Source organism: Camelina sativa, chromosome 12, assembly GCF_030686135.1.
Source record: "Camelina sativa cultivar CO46 ecotype springtype chromosome 12, ASM3068613v1".
In the NCBI taxonomy this organism is placed as follows: Eukaryota; Viridiplantae; Streptophyta; class Magnoliopsida; order Brassicales; family Brassicaceae; genus Camelina; species Camelina sativa.
The window spans coordinates 17870328-17880949 of NC_141891.1; the positions used below are offsets into that span (position 1 = coordinate 17870328).

Genomic DNA, 10622 nt, shown 5'->3' on the forward strand with positions numbered 1-10622 from the left:
TTCAACATAAAATGGAAAATTTGTTTCAACGAACTTGTTAGTTACTAATGAAGAGACAAATATAAAGAGAGTTCAAAAGACATGAATATTTAAATAGACACACATCACACACCTATTAGAACGAAAAGTTGTGATGAAAAATATAAATAAAATGTAGTGAAAAGATACAACTCTAAAATGAACAGATACAACTGTTTGAATTTTCTTTTAAAAAAAACAAATAAAAACCAAAATTATACAAAAAGTTACTACAAAGAAATCGCAACTGTTTGCACTTGATTATACCTCATAACCCATATTAACTGCTTTTAAATAGAAGACATCTTTATTACCATATTGAATAGTCAAATTCAAAAACTCACTATATAGTCCATTTAACTGTTGGAAAAAAATTCTAGGTATTTTTAATAAATTTTTGTATTTAAAATTAACTAAAAGTTTTTAATTAGATTCATCATTCCAAATAACTTTTGTTAAATCAAGAATTGGAAGAATTTTTTACTTTTAAAAGAACGAATGCTAGAGAATAATTTAGAAGCTGTAAAAACTGTTGAGATTAAAAATTTATATTATTTTGTGTCATAGTTAAAAAGTGAAAACAGTTGAAACAGACAAATATATATAGATTTTAAAAGATATGTAAATTCGAATAAACACAACTTTACAATGAACAGTTGCAACTTTACAAACACACAATGAACAATCGCAACTTTTTGTAAAACACACACTCTAAATTTTCTACAGATTTTTTAGGAAAATTATCTAAAAGGTACGATTGAAAAAACACAACTTTTGGTGGCATTTATTCGGATTGTTATTATATATAGATACTAGATGATAACCCGCACTGTACAGTGCAGGGAAATGTTTATGTAAATTTTGATTTATTAGTTACAAAATAATAGTATTATCTTTATTTGATTTATTCTATGTATTTTATAATTTATAAATTTAATTTACTTAGTTTCATACTCCGGTTCGAGTATAGTAGGTACAATAAACTTAACGATTTACCATTATTAGGTTTTGGGTATGATTGCTTAAATTTTTTAGAATTGGTAGAATCAAGAAAACCCTTATTTACTCGTGTTCTTCTTTACAATTTGTAGCGGTATTGAGTCAACGTAAAAAATGAATTAAAGTGCAAGAAAATTATCTGAGTGGGAGGTAGAATGGAGTATAACAAATTATTTTTGTTACCATATTAAATACCTAGAATTAAATAGAAGACATCTTTATTTCCATATTGAAAAGTCAAATTCAAAAACTCACTATATAGTCCATTTAACTATTGGAAAAAAAATTCTACGTATTTTTAATAAATTTTTATATTTAAAATTAACTAAAAGTTGTTAATTAGTTTCATCATTCCAAATATCTTTTGTTAAATCAAGAATTGGAACAATTTTTTTACTATTAAAAGAACGAATGCTAGAAAATAATTTAGAAGCTGTAAAGACTGTTGAGGTTAAAAATTAATATTATTTTGTGTCATAGTTAAAAAATGAAAACAGTTGAAACAGACAAATATATATAGATTTTAAAAGATACGTAAATTCGAATAAACACAACTTTACAATGAACAGTTGCAACTTTACAAACACACAATGAACAATCGCAACTTTTTGTAAAACACACACTCTAAATTTTCTACAGATTTTTTAAGAAAATTATCTAAAATGTACGATTGAAAAAACACAACTTTTGGTGGCATTTATTCGGATTATTATTATATATAGATACTATATGATAACCCACACTATGCAGTGCGGGAAATATTTATGTAAATTTTGATTTATTAGTTACAAAATAATAGTATTATCTTTATTTGATTTATTCTATGTATTTTATAATTTATAAATTTAATTTACTTAGTTTCATACTCCGTTTTCGAGTATATTAGGTACAATAAACTTAATGATTTACAATTATTAGGTCTTGGGTATAATTGCTTAAATTTTTTAGAATTGGTAGAATCAAGAAAACCCTTATTTACTCGTGATCTGCTTTACAATTTGTAGCGGTATTGAGTCAACGTAAAAAATAAATTAAAGTGCAAGAAAATTATGAGTGGGAGGTAGAATGGAGTATAACAAAATATTTTTGTTACTAAAACTCATCGATCTCAGTGCAAAATCATAAAATTTGAATATTTATAAGTATCAAATAAGTTAACCCGTAAATATATATATATATATATATTTTGAATAGTATGACATGGCAATATATTACCTATCCTACGATTGGAAATTTTGTCGATTTGTTAATCATCTCATTATATTAAATTATATATATATATATATATATATATATATATATATCAAATCCTCTAAAATTTTGAATTAATTTGTGAATGAGCGAAATCTTTTAGAAAATAAGATCATCAATTGTAAAAAATTTGCTAAAAAAAAATTGTAACCTGCACTATTTAGATAGTGGAGGTTTAGTAGTTTTCCATGGATAATTATTTTTATTACCAGAGAAAGATTATGTGTAAGAAAGATTGGATTTCTAGTTATTCAAATATCATATGTTATAATCTAATATTAATGTTATGAATAATTGTTTTATTGATACTATTGACAAAATATCTTTATTATAAAATTGAGATTTTCTGAGATGATTTATGAATAAATGTATTTTGAACTATTTTTTGTATAAATTCTATTAATACAGATTAAATTCAAAATAAAAAACATTAACTTATGTAAATTAGAAACACTATACTTTTGATACCTTGTTAAGATTTTGATAATTTGTAATAAAAAAGGAAAAAAATCGGTTGATATCATGATTTAAGCCTCTTCATTATTTAAATGTTAAACAGTTCTTAATATATTATATAAGTAATGTATTGTAAAATAAAAGAAAAACAATAAAAAAAGCAACTATAATGAGTATATCTTCACTGAAGAATATTTCATTCTAGATAGTTAGCACATGGAATTGTATAGATATTTCCCGTGCTATACATTTTATAATCTTTTACATTTTATTTACTTAGCTTCACTCTGATCTCAACCCGTTTTGGCTACATGATACAATGTTCAAATCCATTTTATTATATAAATTTAGTAAAATCCTAAAAATAAAATAAAACATGTATTAAAGCGGTCATGTTTTGAAATCTAGATTTAATTTTTTGATTTTTTTTTAGTTATATATATTATATTAAATAAAATAAAATATTTGTGATTTCGTAGATTTTAATATAATGTCTCTGTATCGATGTGAAGTACAAAAAATTATTTAATAAATTAGATATAATATTTTATATTTTAAAATATAAGTAATGTTGTATCTTAGTTTTAAAATATGTATGTCATTATTAAAAAATTTAGGGATGCACATATTTAATCTTAGTTTTATAAATAAAATTAAGTTTTATAATTGTTCTAAATAGTTTATTACTGTTTCCAAAGATTTCTGAAATAGTAAATGAAATCTGAAACAACCCGACCCTTTTTTTTTTTTAACAATTAAATACAATGTAAACAATTATGCAGCCTATACTACTAAATTAAACCAACCCAAACCACAACTCCTCATTAAACCAATAACAACCAGTACACACATCGGAAACATACCAACCATACAAAACCATTACAACATCAATACAATAACAATCCTAAGCATTCTATCCATCAACCTAGCATATCTCTATCCAAGGTTCCAACAACATATCCAACAATCCAATAACACACAAACGAGACCCTAGATCATCCTCCTCCTCATCGCCATGATTCCACAACACAAACCTGCACACCACAAACAACAATTGAGATGCGTAAGTATTATCACAAATACTTAGTGAGACAATCCTCCCATCTACTGGGCTATACACACAAGCAACTAAGAAACCAATGCTTAACAAATGACAACCAAACACAAACAAACCAGGAAAAATCATGAAACAAGCAACTTGGTGTCGACCGACACCAGAGAGGTGTCGATCGACACTGGCCAAACATGGTGTCGACCGACACCTAACTGGTGTCGATCGACACTCCCTTCGCAGACGCGAACTGCACGAATCCAAATGACGAACCTCCGTTTCAATCCGCCTACAATCTGTCCCAAACTCTCCCAAAAGCCTTAGGAACCTATAATAACCATAACACAACCACCACAAGCAAGAACAACACCACAAAACACAACAAATCAAGCAAACAAAGGATTCTCAGGCTTAGATAAGCCATGGTCATGCACTCACCTTATCAACTGATTATAACAACCAATACAACCAGTTGAGACCCTCCTAACGTCTGAAACAGCCCAGAAACGCCCTACAACAAGCCACACAACCAAAAACGACTTATAGCAAAACTGGACAGAAACATCAGAAAAGAGCAGTCTCATAGACGAAACCCTAAAATGAAAACCAACCGTTAACTACCAAATCGCTCCGGTGAAAAGCTATCCCTAGACGTCACGCAGCTTCCCACAAAATTTCAGCACGATCAGGAACCAGACGAAACCACGATCTCAATTACAATCCCCAATGGTTCCAACTCGCGTCTGAGAAAACGTGACTCACGAAACTGCCAATAACTCATCGAGTTTAAATCCAAAACTACTTCTGTAAAAAGGAGAATGACGATAAAAGACTTGGGAATAAACCTACCAAATTTCATTACCTTTGAGAATGATTTGATACGCCGAAACTATTTCCTCCCAAACCCTAACGATTCTGCTCTTTCTCCTTTAATCTCCTTCACACCACAATAGGCTCTCTCCTCTCTCTCTATCTCTGCAAACGGCGACCAGACACCCTAAAACCCTTAATTTTTCACTTCTCCACTTATATATTCGGTTTAGTTAACTAAACCAAACCAACCAAACCAAAATCGCGAATTAAAACAAACCCGACGAACCCAGAAATAGTGGTGTCGATCGATGCCACAAGGGTGTCGATCGACACTCCTACCAAAACAGCATAATCCGGTTCGCGGATGTTACAAAATCTGTTAGAATAATTTCATTAAATAATTTCAAAAATATTGGGGTATAATTTCATTAAATATTTTTTATTTTTCTAAAATATTTTTGTTAAAATATGTATAATATTTTCACGTAAATATTTATTGCTCAAGATTTTTTCTGAGTTTATAAGATTTTTTGACTTAAAAAATAAAAAGAAAACAATTAATAAACACTAAAAAATAACTATATTAATATTTACGTGAATTTTTTTCTTTTAATAACTATATTAATAAAAAAAAAATTTCTGGTTACAACAAATTAATATTAAAATGAGATTATTATATTTGGTAATTAATTATAGTGGCATTTTGTGTAATATACCACATGGGAGAAGGTTATTTGTTTAAAGGGTTACTTAAATAATATAATAGAGATATGATTACAAAGTTTGTGTTGGATTAATGGCTCTGTAATCTTTAAGAGATCTCCTTAATATGATATGGGATATTCATGTCAGTTTCTTAAACTCTTTTGTACTGCATATTGTTTGCTAACAAGGCTGATATTTTGCAACCACCACCTATGCCTCCTAGAATGTCTCCACCATAATTTACTTGTAAAATACCAAATTTTTTCTTATATCTCACAATTTTATTCCATCTAGTGATATTTATTGATATCCTAAATAATTGTGCATATGTTTCTTCGAATATGTATTCTTTATACACAATGGAAAACATTCTTGATGATTGCCACGACCTGTGGGAACACCCTAGGTGTACTCTTCAAAAATTAACAAGGAGCCATGTGAAAAAGAAAAAGATGATACAATCGGTTTGGTTTATAAACCTAGGATGTTTACGATTTCTTATTTCTTTTCAGGTTTTTTTTTTGTCGACAGTTTTCGGTTCGTATGTTTTTAAGGACTTAGGCAAGAAATATTATTTTGACCATTCAGATAAGAAATGAATTATTTAAAATCTGACAGGGTTTTTTTGATGAACTGATTTTTTTTTAAAAAAAAAACTGGTTCTATTTTCAGTTAAAAATTGGGAGATTTAAAACACTTGAGCTTGACTTGTCATAAGATTGACAAAATCAATCCAGCAACATTTTTTTGGTATTTTTTTTTAATTGTAATCATTTAAAACTGGATACATGACACCTCGCACCTCTGTCATATCCCTTAAGTATTTGAAACTGGAAGCATGTCGTTTGAAAAAAAAAATGATTAATATCTTCTTTTTCACCAACTATAGTTGGATCTTTTTTTTGTCACAAACCAAGTCTACGAGTCACTCTTTGGATCTTTGGCAAACAACCTAGTATTTTGGTATGCGGAAGCCGGAAAGATAATGAATACATTCATATATATATGAGGACGTCCACATGCATGTAGTGCTTTCCGACCAAAATGATGTCCGATCAAATGTCGAATAGACAAATGATTACTTCATTGGCTGCAAAACAAGTCGCATTAATTTTTTAATGTCATATATATGACTAAGTCGATCCAATATCCATAAACATATATCTGAATTCTCGATAGTGTGTACCATTCTTTCCGAAACATTTCTCTGCCCATTTAGAAAAAGAGATGGAGACATCATTTTTGACGAAATTATTATTTTAGAAACTTTACATATTTTATATTTATATTTAATTGATAAATACCCGGATCCAGAAATCTAAACTTTTAAAATCATGTTATACCGATTCAAATCCGAATCTCAATAATATTTTTTAAGGTAATACGATTAAGTCTCGAATCGAATTAGATCGGATTCATGAATATCACATCAAAATAATTCGGATTAGATCTCAAATGGGATTTCATATTCCGAATAATACCTTCACCTCAATAAAATATGCATACTGTCGATTCTTGGAAAGTTGATTTTTGTGGGATAGCTCAGGGAGTTAACGACAAAAATAATGAGTGATCTGTTCAACAGTTCTATCAAATTATTCATAATCACGTGTTTTGATCCAAACTTGTTAATTTTTGGGTTTTGTTCAACCGTTCACATTATCTCTAGAGTTCTTATTATATATTTTATTAGGAGACTATGAAGAAACTAATCTCGTGGTATTTCGAATACCATTATAATCAGAGTAGGTAAATCGTTGAAAATTAAATCAAGTAGGTGATCTCCGCACGTATAAGTTTATTTGTTATTAAACATTTTCTCTTTCTAGCTTTTCTTTTGTTTTCTCACACGTCTCTTTTTTTTTAAAAAGTTTCCTCTAGGATATTTTTTCAACTTTTTAATACACTTAATGGCTCGCTCGATCTATGCATTAACCAAGGTTTAGTGTACACCATATCTTAAGTTTACCTAATGTAAATTTAGTCTTAGCTTCAGCTTGTTAAAAATTGAGTCCATCATAGTTCAATAAGCATACGTTGTAATAAAGTTATTAAAATAGTTTGTTGTCCTCAATTTTTTTCGTTTTGAATTATTTAGGCATCGCATTACTTTTTATAATGGTTTTTTTTTTTCTTCATATGAACGCATTTACTAATTTTATCATTCTTTTTTTAATAACTTTGTCCTATATGATTAAATTTTCTACAATGATAAAAATTATCCTAATACTATAAAATCGACAAAAATTTAAGAAACATGCACATAAAAAGGATATCAATATTCTACTTAGAAAAAATAGTAAGCCGCTGACAGGTCTCTACCCAACCTTCCATAAATATAATAAGTCCAACATGGAAATAGTGTTAAGAAGGCAACAGTAATCTAATTTGTCTTAGTTACAAAAAAAAAAAAAAATGGAAATGGAGATGGAGATGGAGATGGAGATGGGATCGTCGCTAACCCATGTGATGCTCGTATCATTCCCAGGCCAAGGTCACATAAACCCTCTTCTTCGTCTCGGAAAGCTCATAGCCTCTAAAGGTTTAATAGTCACCTTTGTCACCACAGAGGAGCCATTGGGGAAGAAGATGCGTGAAGCCAACAAGATTCAAGACGGCGTGCTCAAACCAGTCGGTTTAGGTTTCCTCCGGTTTGAGTTCTTCGACGACGGATTTGTTTACGAAGGCCTTGATATGTTATTAAAATCGCTTGAAGTTGCCGGAAAAAGAGAGATCAAGAACCTGGTCAAGAAATATGAGAAGCAACCAGTGAAATGTCTCATAAATAACGCTTTTGTCCCATGGGTGTGTGACGTAGCCGAGGAGCTTCAAATCCCTTCGGCTGTTCTATGGGTCCAGTCTTGTGCTTGCCTCGCCGCTTATTACTACTACCACTACCAGTTAGTTAAGTTTCCAACGGAAACCGAACCGGAGATCACCACTGAAATCCCTTTCAATCCATTAGTGTTGAAGCATGACGAGATCCCTAGCTTTCTTCATCCTTCCTCTCCGCATCCCAGTTTGGGTGGTATCCTTTTAGAACAGATCAAGCGACTTCACAAACCTTTCTCTGTTCTCATTGACACTTTTGAAGAGCTAGAAAGAGACACTATTGACCACATGTCCCAGATCTGCCCTCAAGTCATCTTCAACCCCATAGGTCCGCTTTTTACGGTGGCTAAATCCATAAGCTCTGACATCAAAGGAGACATTTCCGAGCCAGCCAGTGACTCCATAGAGTGGCTTGACTCCAAAGAACCATCCTCTGTCGTATACGTCTCCTTTGGGACACTGGCTTACTTGACGCAAGAACAGATCGAGGAGATTGCGCACGGCATTATACACTCCGGGTTGTCATGCTTATGGGTCGTGCGGCCTCCCTTAGAAGCCTTATCCCAAGAACCACAAGTTTTGCCTCGAGAGCTTGAAGAGAAAGGGAAGATCGTGGAATGGTGTCCACAAGAGAAGGTGTTGGCTCATCCTGCGGTTGCTTGCTTCTTAAGTCACTGCGGGTGGAACTCAACCATGGAGGCTTTAACTTCAGGAGTTCCCGTGATTTGTTTCCCGCAGTGGGGAGATCAGGTGACAAACGCAGTGTACATGATTGATGTTTTCAAAACAGGATTGAGACTCAGCCGTGGAGAGGCTGAGAAGAGGATTGTTTTAAGGGAAGAGGTAACTAAGCGACTGCTTGAGGCCACAGTTGGAGAGAAGGCGGTGGAGCTGAGAGAAAACGCTCGGAGGTGGAAGGAGGCGGCGGAGTCTGCCGTGGCATACGGAGGATCATCTGAGAGGAACTTTCAAAAGTTTGTTGACAAGTTGGTTGATGTAATTATGTAAAGATTATGCCAAACATTAATAATTAATATCTTTGGATCAGCTAACATGAAACTAGTCATTATCAAAATATGTTTATGAGCAAAGTGGATGAACTTAGAATTTGAGATTGCAAAAGAATCAGACAATTTAGAAGTGTTCTCAAGAGGTGATATGATAAACAAATTTAAGAGCACAATATTTTGAAAAAACTTATACCTTGACAAGTTGGTTAACGTAAAGATTATGCCAAACATTAATAACGTGTCGTTTTAGGGCCTGACTGGTTCAAACGCTGCGGTTGCGGTTGCGGTTGCGGGAGATTGCGGAAGCGGACGATTGCGATTTCAAGCGTTATTAAGCGTTTTGAACGATTGGTTTAGCGGTTTAAAATTGGTGCGTTTGCGGGAGGTTTACGACTGGTTGACCAGCGGGTGCAATAGCTGCTGGAACATAATAAATGTGATATATAATTATATAAATGTTTTAAAATATCAAAAACTTTATTAAACTTGATTTATAGTTAAAATTCATTAAAATACTAAAATAATTATTAAAAAAATAAATAAATTTCATAATGAAATACTTATTACTTTATGCATTTGGCTTTTTACCAAAACTTTAATCAAGTAATTTGATAAATGACTAAACATATGTTTTAGATCGTAGATCTTTTTTCTTAAATCTCACACACTCAATAAGTTCTGTGGGGCAGTATTTGCATCGGTAGTAATGATCAAACGAGAGTTGAGAAGAGTCACTCCTGATTTGTTTTTATTTTTCGCAAATAATCTTATTTTCTTAAAATTATGATGAAACGTCATATTTATTTAGATTTTTTTGAACTTATATGTGATGTGCCATTAAATTTACATCAAGTTTTCTGGATTATTGTTAATTGAAATATTATTTTCTTCCAATTGTTTATTTTTTTAATATTTTCAATCGTATCCGTACTTCATTTTCTCTCATCCTTAATGAATAAAATAGTTAGGTAAAAAATATATAAAAAATATATTTCATTATCATTGATCTGTTTCAAGTTTTTTCTCAAGAAAAAAAAAGAAATTTTGAAACGCAAACGCCCGCAACCGCAAACGCTTGCGGGAACCAGCTTTTGGAATTCAGCTGTTGGGAGTGATTAGGAGCGACTGGGAGCGATTGGGAGCGATTTGTGTGATTGGTCCCAAACGCTAGCAATCGCCCGCAAACGCAAACGCAGCGTTTGCGGGAGCTAGCGGGAGAACCAGTCAAGCTTAATGTTGTTTGCAGCCATATTTATCGTTCTTTACATAATGATTTTCTAATTTTGAATGCATTTCTATTTAATTAATTTCAATTTTGCATAAAATTCAGTAGATGTGTTGGTTAAAAATATTTGTATTTACAGAATTTTTTTTTTAACTTTTGAAACACATCTAATTTGTAACTGATAGAATATGTATACTAGTAATCATTAACTGTTTTTTAACTTGTGAGAAAACTTTAGAAAATCAACTATTGAGAATCAGAG

At 31.3% G+C, this 10622-nt stretch overlaps 1 protein-coding gene and 1 long non-coding RNA gene across 3 annotated transcripts; one reads left to right on the top strand and one right to left on the bottom strand.

Moving 5' to 3' along the window:
* Positions 1 to 3506: 3506 nt before the first annotated feature.
* On the bottom strand, positions 3507 to 4764 carry LOC147930668 (uncharacterized). 2 transcript variants are annotated; one of them, XR_015573930.1, is made up of 4 exons: positions 4638 to 4764; positions 4387 to 4541; positions 4214 to 4286; positions 3507 to 3758 (listed from the first exon to the last, which is right to left on the bottom strand). It is a non-coding gene; the product is annotated as an uncharacterized LOC147930668 (long non-coding RNA). The 2 variants fall into 2 exon arrangements; XR_015573929.1 differs by having other exon boundaries at positions 3507 to 4286.
* A 2795-nt stretch (positions 4765 to 7559) lies between these two features.
* Positions 7560 to 9172, top strand: LOC109125024 (UDP-glycosyltransferase 84A4). Its single transcript, XM_019234115.2, has one exon. The coding sequence runs from the start codon at positions 7709 to 7711 to the stop codon at positions 9131 to 9133; it is 1425 nt and encodes a 474-aa protein (XP_019089660.2). The 5' UTR covers positions 7560 to 7708; the 3' UTR covers positions 9134 to 9172.
* Positions 9173 to 10622: the final 1450 nt, after the last annotated feature.